At 42.8% G+C, this 12269-nt stretch overlaps 1 protein-coding gene across 14 annotated transcripts in view; it reads right to left on the reverse strand.

The window, feature by feature from the left end:
- cep112 (centrosomal protein 112) overlaps positions 1-12269 on the reverse strand; it is a 507564-nt gene that overhangs the window by 140953 nt on the left and 354342 nt on the right. For all 14 annotated transcript variants that reach the window (XM_060901361.1, XM_060901366.1, XM_060901363.1 and 11 more), the window contains one exon: positions 1702-1932. In XM_060901361.1, the coding sequence (XP_060757344.1) occupies positions 1702-1932 (231 nt within the window). The remainder of the gene's footprint in view (positions 1-1701; positions 1933-12269) is intronic.

The following is a 12269-nucleotide window of genomic DNA, read 5'->3' on the forward strand; positions in this document are numbered from 1 at the left end:
GTCCAAGCATATTCATATAAACCTGGGATTTGTCCAAGAGTCGAAATATTCTTAGTCATGCTACAGAAAATTACTCAACACCTTCTGACCAGTACCTTTTGGATGTGGTATAAAAGGAATTGAGTGATTATGCAGGAGTTAGCGACTTTTTTTTTTTTTTTGCATTTATGCTTAATTAATATTAACTGTGAAACACTATCAAGCCATTTATCCGAATGACTCGGAGAAACCCCGGTGTCTACACATGACTGCCACGTCTGCAGGTGTGTCTCAGATGTGAGGAGGATGGATCGGATGACTTATTGTTCGTAAACAATTTTTTAAGTGGCGGTGGAGCGGAAAAAGTGAGTCGGACTGGGATCGGTATGAGAGCCATACTAGCATATGGTTCTGAAACGGAGGCCCAGGATTTATGGAGGAGGCCAAACAGCACGGTAATATGCCACAGATGGTCTGAGAGGCGACTGCATGGCTCTAATGAAAATGAATCGCCTTGATGGGCCTAATCAGGAATTTACTCATGATCAACTGCACACTTTTTGCCAGTTCCTGTCCTGGCCAGCCTGTGCCATATTAAAAGAGCTTCTCATCCCTGGTTTCTGTTACAAGGGATCAAGAGCTCTGTAAATGTGAAGTAGCAGGGGTGAGGACCCGAGGAATTCCAGCAAAGTCACTCAAAGTCCGCCTGCTCTGCATAGATAGAACCAGAGCAAAGGGAGCTAATGCATTTATAATGAAATGCTAGCCAGAGTTCTTGAATTGCTAAACTACAAAGTCAACCAGCATATATATGTGTATGTGTGTGTATGTGTGTGTGTGTGGTGTGCGCACTCATGACTGTAAAAGCGTATGCTCTAGAGACCAGGTGAGAAACTTGGCTGGCATACTCGTTCATCTGTTTACTGTTTACTCAAGGGCATACAAGGAGGGGAGAAGAAGAGGAAGAGACCATTTTGCTCTGAGTCACTTCCTTTGCTGACAGACTGGATAGCTTTTACTCTGAGCTGATGGAGAGAGTGACAAAGTTAATCCATCAGAGACCACGAGGATACAGACCGTGCCAAACCCTACCTGCTCCGCCTCCTGTAATGGAACCCTGCCAAAGCCTCAGGTCTCTTTCTTACCAGTGAGGACTGCACGGTGCGAAACGAGCCAGAAAATGTCGCGCCGCTTCTGGGGCCAGAGATGTGCTAACTTCTCATCTGACACGCATAAAAATTCCTGTGCCAGAGCTACAGTACCAGAGGGAAGTAACTAAATAATCTTCTAAGGCTGACATCCCAAAACATCCTGCAGTTTTAAAATGATAATTGGGATAATTGTGCATTACGTCTTCATACGGTGTTGACACAGATGGATGATTTGCCTGGAACTCAACTGAGGCTTTGGTGAAAAACAAGTTTATACAATAAATCCCACCAATAAATGCTTAACTGACTATATCTCAACCTCAAAGTAGCATGGCTGACACCTATATCTCGTGATTCCTATCCTGGGAATATTGGTTTCAAGCCTGGATGGGATGCCAGGCCATTGGCGTGAACCACACTTACGTTGACACGGTCAACGTATTTACACCTCGGGGCAATTTAGAGTAGCCAATCAACTACTGCTATGGTTTTAGAATGTATGAGGAATAAAGTGAACCCAGAGGAAACCAACATGATGCATCCTCACAGCCTTGCTCCAAGGCTCACCCACCTTCTCCTGAGCGAGTTCTCTCTCAGCACTGTGGCTCCTCTCTAGATCCTGGCGGACCCGCTCCATCTCGGCCCGCACACGGCCTAACGCCGCTTCCTGTTCCTGGGCGGCCCGTTGGCGCTCTTCCTCACGCAGTAGGCCCAGCTCGGACAGCTGCTGTTTCCTCTGACTGTGAGCCGCGAGAAGCTCCTCCCTCAAAGTGTGCACTTGGGACTCCAGCTCGCTGATGGTCTGAAATCGCACAGAAGGTTATCAAATGACAATGAGCACCAAAATAAAGACTGACGAAACAGAGCATGAATTGTTACATTTCATTAGGGTGCGTCAGTGCATTGTGTCTTGAGTTGCACAGGCACCGAGGAATCACTTTTTTACCCAGAAAGTGGGGAATGAAAAGTGCAAAACTGGTGGAGCACTTGTGCTCGGTCTGGCCAAGAAGAGGAAAACAGAAACCACCCCCTCTGATCTCACAGCCTCAAGGGTTCAACATCAAAAGCGGGCATTCCACAAAGGTCAGTGGTTTGATTTAATGAGCAAAATTAGCGCAAATCAAAGGTCAGTTACTCATAGTTGGGGGGCGGGGGTGGGATGAGGCACTGCTGCCATTTCTCATTTCAGGAAGCTGAAAAAGCACAGGGACTGACTGCTTTGCCACGTTTACGGCCACACTTGGGAAAATAAAGTGTGCAGATGACTAAAAAAAAGGAAGCGGAGTGAGCAAAGGCATTAGTCCCCTTATTAGAGAATGAAAACCCCTATTAAAGAATCAACCAGTGGGGGTTGTACGATGGTCCAAGCCCATGGACTTTACCTTGCTTGGATTGACATCATTTTTGATATTATCGCACATGAGAGTTGCTTAACAGTATGGAAATGCTAAGGCACAAAAGTTCTGAGTGAGTTGCCAATTTCAATGCTCCGTTAATTCTCCAAAACGCTACGGCATTAATGAACCCCATCTCGGGTTGTGATCTGCGATGTCTGTGCAGTACTAGCAACACAAGGGGTTGACAGCGCCTTGGATTCACTCCACTTGCTTTTAGGTATTTCAGGGAGGAGGACGGTTATCGCCTGCCGGAAGAGCATCGGAAAATTGTGAACACATTCAGGAGTGGGATGGGATCTTTGCCACTTCAAAGGCAGGCCAGGGAAAAAGAAAAAAAAAAATTTAAATTGAGTAAAATAAGCACTCACAGATGTTGGGGCTGCGCTCGTGTCCCAGGTGACAGCAGCACAAGTGGCAACCCTTGCCTACATATTACTACTAGTGGTGCAGAGCTATTAGATCTCAGCTCAGAGGAGCCTTTAATCTATAATTCCTTCTTTAGTCTGGTATGGGATACACTGATAGGCTTTTAGCTTGCTTCTTTTGATGCTTGGAAATAATATCATCAAACAAATAATATATAAGGCGGGTTGCAGAAGCTAGCACAAGGGTGCATGATGGCATGTGGATATTTTAGATAAGAAGTACAATTAAAGAAATATAATACAGTGTCGACATCTATACTACATGCATTTAATTCATTTATAAAGCGCATTTATATGTAGTACTCTAAAGCGCTTGACAAAATATTATAAAATATACAATGAAATAAATATACACATTACACACACTTTATATACACCAAGCGGACTCTTGCATGGTGTAAACGACTTGTACCCGCACAGGATTAAGGTGCAAAGAGTGCACCGGTATAAAAAAATAGTGAACACACACTTACAGTGGCGCTTGAAAATTTGTGAACCCTATAGAATTTTCTATATTTCTGCATAAATATGACCTAAAACATCATCAGATTTTCACACAAGTCCTAAAAGTACATAAAGAGAACCCAGTTAAACAAATGAGACAAAAATATTATACTTGGTCATTTATTTATTGAGGAAAATGATCCGATATTACATATCTGTGAGTGGCAAAAGTATGTGAAACTCGAGGATTAGCAGTTAATTTGAAGGTGAAATTAGAGTCAGGTGTTTTCAATCAATGGGATGACAATCAGGTGTGAGTGGGCACCCTGTTTTATTTAAAGAACAGGGATCTATCAAAGTCTGATCTTCACAACACATGTTTGTGGAAGTGCATCATGGCGCGAACAAAGAAGATTCCTGAGGACCTCAGAAAAAGCGTTGTTGATGCTCATCAGGCTGGAAAAGGTGACAAAACCATCTCTAAAGAGTTTGGACTCCACCAATCCACAGTCAGACAGATTGTGTACAAATGGAAGAAATTCAAGACCATTGTTACCCTCCCCGGGAGTGGTCGACCAACAAAAATCACTCCAAGAGCAAGGCGTGTAATAGTCAGCGAGGTCACAAAGGACCCCAGGGTAACTTCTAAGCAACTGAAGGCCTCTCTCACATTGGCTAATGTTAATGTTCATGAGTCCACCATCAGGACAACACTGAACAACAATGGTGTGCATGACAGGGTTGCAAGGAGAAAGCCACTGCTCTACAAAAAGAACATTGCTGCTTGTCTGCAGTTTGCTAAAGATCATGTGAACAAGCCAGAAGGCTATTGGAAAAACGTTTTGTGGACAGATGAGACCAAAATAGAACTTTTTGGTTTAAATGAGAAGCATTATGCTTGGAGAAAGGAAAAACACTGCATTCCAGCATAATAAACTTATCCCATCTGTGAAACATGGTGGTGGTAGTATCATGATTTGGGCCTGTTTTGCTGCATCTGGGCCAGGACGCCTTGCCATCATTCATGGAACAATGAATTCTGAATTATACCAGCGAATTCTAAAGGAAAATGTCAGGACATCTGTCCATGAACTGAATCTCAAGAGAAGGTGGGTCATGCAGCAAGACAACGACCCTAAGCACACAAGTCGTTCTACCAAAGAATGGTTAAAGAAGAATAAAGTGAATGTTTTGGAATGGCCAAGTCAAAGTCCTGACCTTAATCCAATGGAAATGTTGTGGAAGGACCTGACGCAAGCAGTTCATGTGAGGAAACCCACCAACATCCCAGAGTTGAAGCTGTTCTGTATGGAGGAATGGGCTAAAATTCCTCCAAGCCGGTGTGCAGGACTGATCAACAGTTACCGGAAACGTTTAGTTGCAGTTATTGCTGCACAAGGGGGTCACGCCAGATACTGAAAGCAAAGGTTCACATACTTTTGCCACTCACTGATATGTAATATTGGATCATTTTCTTCAATAAATAAATGACCAAGTATAATATTTTTGTCTCATTTGTTTAACTGGGTTCTCTTTATCTACTTTTAGGACTTGTGTGAAAATCTGATGATGTTTTAGGCCATATTTATGCAGAAATATAGAAAATTCTAAAGGGTCCACAAACTTTCAAGCACCACCGTACTTTGCAAAGTATTGAGTTGCGTTGCCGACACATTCCCGAACCTTATTTCCTTGTTTGGTTTCCTGATCTCTGATTTCCGGTTTCTCGTCTTTGATTCTGCCGAGTCTACGATAGCCTGTTTGTGCCTCGCTCGACCTATTGCCTGTGTCACCGTTTTACGATTTTGCCTGCCGTTCTGGATTGTTTACCGTCTTCACTTGCGTCCGTCTCCTGACCATCTCTGATAGAATATTTCATGCTCCCTGACAAAGAGAAGCACATTCACCTGTTCATACGTCATGTTCAGGAACAAACTAATGGTAATGGTGCTGAAACAGCCCCCGTCAAATGGTGCGGTTGGAGTCTTGGACTCGACTCAAAATTTTTTTAATGACTTGGACTTGAACACTGGGGATTCGAGACTGGACTCGGACTCTAGGTTTAGTGACTCGACTACAATACTGATACACACACACACACACACGCAATCTTAAAAACATTCTTGAAATAATAATAATAAAGCTATAAATTATACAAAATTCTAAAAAAACCAGACACAAAACTTTCAGAAAAAGACACAAACCTCGGTGTTGCAAATGCTATTATTTGTGGGGGGGGACCCTGCTGACCAAAAAAAAAAACCTTTCCAAAAGACACATACAATAACGTTGTTGCCAACAAGTAATTCTAACTATTCTCACTAAATAAATGTGTCTACGTGTTTCTTAAATAACTCAATCAGTTTCAAAATGAAGAGCATCTGGTCGTTTGTTCCACAGTGTTGGTGATGAGTAACCAAAACTTCGACCACCAAATGTCATCCTCTTTACATTTGGAGCTTTGAAGTAGTTCCTGTCGTCGGCTCGAGTCCCCTTGTCGCAACGATTGCAAATAAGTTCCATAAGGTAAGTGGGAGCACTTAAAGGTTAGCAATAAGATCTTGAATTCAATACGCCTTCTAACAGGTGACCAATGTAGTTCACACAGGACTGGGGTTATATTATGCTTATACTTCTTGGTCCCTGTTACCAACCTTGCAGCAGTCTTCTGAACAGAAGTGTGGAATCTGGTAATCCATAGAAAATAATGTTGCGATAGTCCAGCTTTGATGTACTCATCGACTGAACCCTTTTCTTCGCAGCTTCTTCTGTGAAGCTTGTAGAAACATCCTTTCGCTATATTGCAGATGTGATTTTCCAAACATATGGTACTGTCAAGCTCTACTTCCAGGAGATGAATTGAATTAGATGTCGAGACAGATTCAGTTCCAATCTTTCACGGTGGCAAGACAATATCAGGACGGCGTGCTCCATTCAAGACAGTAATCTCAGTTTTGTCATCATTTCATTTGAGCATGTTGCTAGTCATCCATGATCTCATGTCATTAACAAGATGTTCCATCTTGGATGCAGTGACCAAGTTGTTATTTCTTTTCAAGGCCATATAAAGTTGACAATCATCAGCATACAAGTGAAAGTCAACCCCATGACGACGTGCTAAGTCCCTAAAAAGCAGCATGTACAATGGAAACAACTTGGGGCCCAGCACTGAACCCTGACGGACGTCATGTCTAAGGTCTTTAGGCTTAGACAACTCTTCACCAACTGCCACTCTGAACTTTCTTTCCATCGAATAAGAGGACACTGGAGGCACTTCCCAGTAATACCTAAACGATGTTTGAGTCGACACAGTAGAACGCCGTGATCAACGATGCACTGAGATCCAAACAGACAAGCAGTACGTCCAAGAATATTCTGAAGAGTGTTGGCAGATCAGTAGATTTAAATCAAGGACCTAAAGGCCTCTGCATGCTCTTGCGACAAGGCTTTCGCAGATAGCTTTTCGCAGACAGTTGTAATTTATCGTTGAGCGGGGAGTAATAGGCGTGCGCGATGTTATTCACCGCCACAACGCAAGGGGGCGCGAAGTCGCGAAATCGCTAGGAGTAGTTGGTGGGTGTGGTTAGTGGAGTGTTTATCCTCCGGTTACTTATAATGACTAGAACTGGAGTCGTATAGATGTACGTACTTCCTCACTTCCTCGATCAACCACTCTTCGTGCTGCTCCATCTTCGCTCGTGTTTTTAAAAATGGCGGTCGTGAAAACAAACCAAACCGGGAAAGTAGGGAAGCGGAAGTGCGTGTACAGCAGATGTAGAGTGGACCAATCAGAGCCCTCTTGTCTGCGACGCTATCTGCGAGGCTGTCTGCGGTGGTCACAATTTTTGGGAGGTGCGCGCAGAGTGTCCGCGAAGGGGGGGGGCTTCGCAGACGCCATCTGCGACGCCATCTGTGAGGACTGGGTTGTCAGCATAAATTGGCCTTAAGTGTTGACTAGCATGTTCAGGTCCTTCAGATGAACTACTGGTGCATTTTACAATTTACACATGGTGCGGCATCCTGTTAGCCTAGGGCTGCGTACCTAAACGTAACGTCAGGTACAGGTACCGGTACAGAGGTTTAGGTACAGGTCCAGACCTGTACCTGAACAATTTGACAAATTCTTCTGAATTTCTTCATGAATGACAGAAACATTAATAAACTGTTGACAACTTGTCAGTATCTTTATTCAAAGAAATCCGAACATAACTAGGTTTCCTACTTCACTTCTCAGTCTCACACTTAGTTAACTTGAGACAAAAAGTCATAAGTTGTCTCACAGCGAGAAGTGACTACACTAGAGTGTACTACGCGCAGTCCGCGGCCTTTAACTTACGCGGCAAAATTACACAAAGCAACAAAGGCCGCCAATGCCAGCAAAGGAAAAATGGCTGACCTGCTTTTGAGTCTTTTTGACCAATCAGAACACTGGATCAGCCAAGCTCTCGCAATGTCTCGTGAGACTGTGGTGAGAGGATCTCAAATCAAAGATGGCTCTGATTTCAAGTTTCAGCGCGGCATTTTACGCCTTTTCCAGTGCTAAATTTTCGTCTTTGTGGTAGGATTTACGCATCTTCAGTCACAAAATAAGCATATACTTGGTGTAAATTTATATCGGTACAGTACCGGTACTTCATGATCCGGTACTTTGGACCTGTACCGAATCGATTTTCACGGTACAGTACCGGTACACAGCCCTATGTCAGCCCCATGCCATGGTCTTGGTGCCCGTTTTTAGCCTCGTCTGAGAAGTCAGACCATGCCTACAAGGCAAGCTTTTCTTTCCAGCTTCTATAAACAGTGTCCTTTTGATTGCTTCAAACCAGGAGGCCTGTCAGATAACAGGAGTGCTGATAAAGCTGTGATGCACAAAACAGGGTTTGGGCCTTTCTAGTGGTGTGTTGCTCAGTTGTTGTTTTTTTTTTTTTTACAGCTTAATTAAAATTGGGACAGAGACAGACAGTTGCAAAGAGTGTCTGATCTATTCGTGCATCCATATACTCACACGTTCAACGTATTGGTGGAAGTCGATGCTTCAGTGTGTATTATAGTACACAAAGCCAGTACCTTGTAAAACTGAAGTGTCCTTTAATTACCCCAAGGTGGGGCCTTCGCTCAAAATAGTGGCGTGTTCTCAGGATATGAGCATGTGAGACCATTTTAGAAAAGTTTGCCTACATGGTGTGACAGTATGGAATCAATTTTGTGCCAAAATGTTCATACAATACTTTTGAAATATCAAACAAAAACGACAAATCAAAATACAAAAAAAAAAGTCAATTTTTTTTAGACTGGCAAACAAATTATTCGTGTAATCGTGCAAAATATCAGTCTATTACTCTTCAGAAACCTTTTATTTTTGTTCCGCGTCTTTCTCAGTTTTGTTTGACGTAATTTATTTTGGTTGCGATTCCAGCTTTCTCGTTTGCGCTGCCTGACTTTTTGCTTGCAGTTTTGGCACAAACTTCACGTGTGGGTGGGCTGTCCAGGAATGCATTCCCATTGGCTAACTTGTGTTTGACTGACAGCTCCTCTCAGCGATTCCTCCGGAGGCTGTTGCGGCCATTTCCTACTCGGATTCTGGCGGATTGTTTGACGAGTGACCGATCCATTGACGGTAAACAAGGATCGAGTGGACTTCTACTGCAACACATACAACACGTTTGTCCCGCACTTACACTTTGTTGAATTAATTCAATATCATAGTCGCCACTGAAGTCCACTCGATCCTTGTTTACCGTCAATGGATCGGTCACTCGTCAAACAGTCCGCCGAAATCCGAGTAGGAAATGGCCGCAACAGCCTCCGGGGGAATCGCTGAGCGGAGCTGCCAGTCAAACACAAGTTAGCCAATGGGAATGCATTCCTGGACAGCCCACCCACACGTGAAGTTTGTGCCAAAACTGCAAGCAAAAAGTCAGGCAGCGCAAACGAGAAAGCTGGAATCGCAACCAAAATAAATTACGTCAAACAAAACTGAGAAAGACGCGGAACAAAAATAAAAGGTTTCTGAAGAGTAATAGACTGATATTTTGCACGATTACACGAATAATTTGTTTGCCAGTCTAAAAAAATTGACTTTTTTTTTTTATTTTGTCGTTTTTGTTTGATATTTCAAAAAGTATTGTTGGAACATTTTGGCACAAAATTGATTCCATATGACAGGAGGATATTAGGGCGTATCAGACGCTCGCTGACCGTGCTGTGAAAATTGTGCATGCAGACGCTCATCTGAGTCTCCGAATCTGTCAGTGCTTCACTCTTGAATAATTTCTATCATTAAAAAGCTTATAATCTGTGCTTTCCAAAGAAATTGATCTCGTTAAGATCTGTTCAGTACTTTGGGAGTAATGGCGGGTTGAAGTCGGTACAACAGAGTTCATTCTCTGCTCGTGGGACGTCAGGAAACTGCCGGTGCTTTTCTTTTTGAGTCCCGGGAAAGTATTCAGGCTCTCTCCCTCTCTCTTCTGATCGGTTTCCGACTGGATTACTCGTGAATATCAATCAGATAACTTTCATAGGGATGTTCTCTCGTTCTCACAGTTTCTGATGAAGTATTCAGCAAAATTTTCCGTCCTCTAGATTTGATGTTATGATTCACGGGAGACTTTGAAGTGAGCTTTCAGAGCTTTACCTACTTATTTTGTTCAAATCAAACTGATTCATGTAAATAAATAACTATTTGAGAATATAACTCTAGTTGTTTGGATGAAAAATATTGAGATCTTGGTGGTCGGAATGAGATTTAAAAAAAAAAAGTCAGAAATGCGAGTGTCAATTTCAATTCAGTTAACTGGAATTGTTTATTGGATGTGGCTCACATAGTTTGTTTCGAGGTTCGCCTTGAAAGCTGTGAATATCAATCGAAATAATCATTTATTTTCTTTCATATAAACACTCGTAGGCCCTACTTTTGAGAAATACAAAGGCCTACAGAGCACAAAGAGGGGATTAGAAATATTCGTTTATTACTTTATTTTGAAAGAGACTGGTAGATGTGAATGATTTTCAATGCTTATTTATGTATATTTTATAAATAACAGGGATTTCTCCTTCTTTGTGATGTATAAATCAGAGTTAAGATCAGCTTTATATTGCACAAATAAAGCCATTTGGTGAAACTTCAAAGAGGAGAGTGTACCAATTTAATGGTTTTACCTAATTAGCATAATTAATACAAATTTGCATAATTTTTTTTTTTAAACTAATTTTTCAAACTTAGTATTCAGTATACAACCATCTATGTGCCTGGCACTGTGCATGCAAATATCTTGAAAAATAAAAAAACGTCATTAAGAAAAAAAACCATTTGATCTCATTTGTTAATGAGGCCCATTTTGGACCACGTGATCCTCAGACATCATATTACGGCGGTTTTCGAAAAATTAAGCCGTTTTTTCAACCTTTGATTTGTAACATCTCAAGAACGGATAAACGTATTTTAGTTTCAAGCAATTTGGATTGAATTTTCACCCGATATACCAAATGTTACTACGGCGAAAGTGATCAGCAAGTCTCTTTTGCCAGCTCTGCAACATCATGTCATGAACCTACAGAACTTCTCATCTCATCTCATTATCTGTAGCCACTTTATCCTGTTCTACAGGGTCGCAGGCAAGCTGGAGCCTATCCCAGCTGACTACGGGCGAAAGGCGGGGTACACCCTGGACAAGTCGCCAGGTCATCACAGGGCTGACAAATGCTGTGTTCACACTTACACCGGTATGATAGTGGTATAACTGTATCGATACAAAGTATACCGGTACAGTTTAGTGCATCTGTCCACACTAGCGAGAAATGTTTGCGGTTTTCTTTCACGGTAGTTGAAATGCGCGTGCGCGAAATGTTTCCGTGGTTACCGAGTAACTTCCTTCCGAGAATATATGGCGGATGAAACAACGCGTGTGCTTTTTGTTGTCAATGTACAGTCTGTATTTCTGGTGGTCATTTATTCAGTCGAATCGTATAAAACGCGCGAGGCAGTTGAGAAAGAAACAAAGAAAACGAATCTCCGTTCTTCACTATTCAGCGAAGACATCGATTGAGGTGTGTGACTTTGCGCATGCACATTATATTTGTATCGATACAGAACCGCTTCATCTGTCCACACTACAGCGAAGCGCTACAGTACCGATACTGTACCGGTACGAAACCCACCGGTATAGTTGCTAGTGTGGACAGGTGTTGCGGTACGAAAGTAGTTTCGTATCGGTACAAAATCCCTAGTGTGGACAGGGTAATAGACACAGACAACCATTCACACTCACATTCGCACCTACGGTCAATTTAGAGTCACCAGTTAACCTAACCTGCATGTTTTTGGACTGTGGAGGAAACCGGAGCACCCGGAGGAAACCCACGCGGACACGGGGAGAACATGCAAACTCCGCACAGAAAGGCCCTCGCCGGCCACGGGGCTCGAACCCGGACCTTCTTGCTGTGAGGCGACAGCGCTAACCACTACACCTCCGTGCCGCCCCCTACAGAACTTGATAAACTAAATTTGAGCCACGTTGCGCTCTTCTCAGTTTCATAACTCAGTTTTCTCCAAGAAACACTCCATAGGGCCAAAAGTATGTGGACACCTGACCATCACACCTATAATGTGGAGCTTCCTCAAGCTGTTGGTCCAAAGTAGGTAGCACATAATTGTCTAGGACAGACCTGGGCATTTTCCGGCCCGCGGGCCGCATCCGGCCCTTTGGTTCATTCTGACCGGCCCGCGTAAGGTTAATTAGAAATTACAAAATAAATGTATTTCCTAATTTTACCTAATGCATGGACTGAATGTGCATTGCTTTTATTTTGAAGTTGTGTTCAACAAAAACGCAATGCGCGCGACATGAACATGACATGACATCCCACGAAACCTA

The sequence above is a fragment of the Neoarius graeffei genome, chromosome 20 (assembly GCF_027579695.1).
Source record: "Neoarius graeffei isolate fNeoGra1 chromosome 20, fNeoGra1.pri, whole genome shotgun sequence".
In the NCBI taxonomy this organism is placed as follows: Eukaryota; Metazoa; Chordata; class Actinopteri; order Siluriformes; family Ariidae; genus Neoarius; species Neoarius graeffei.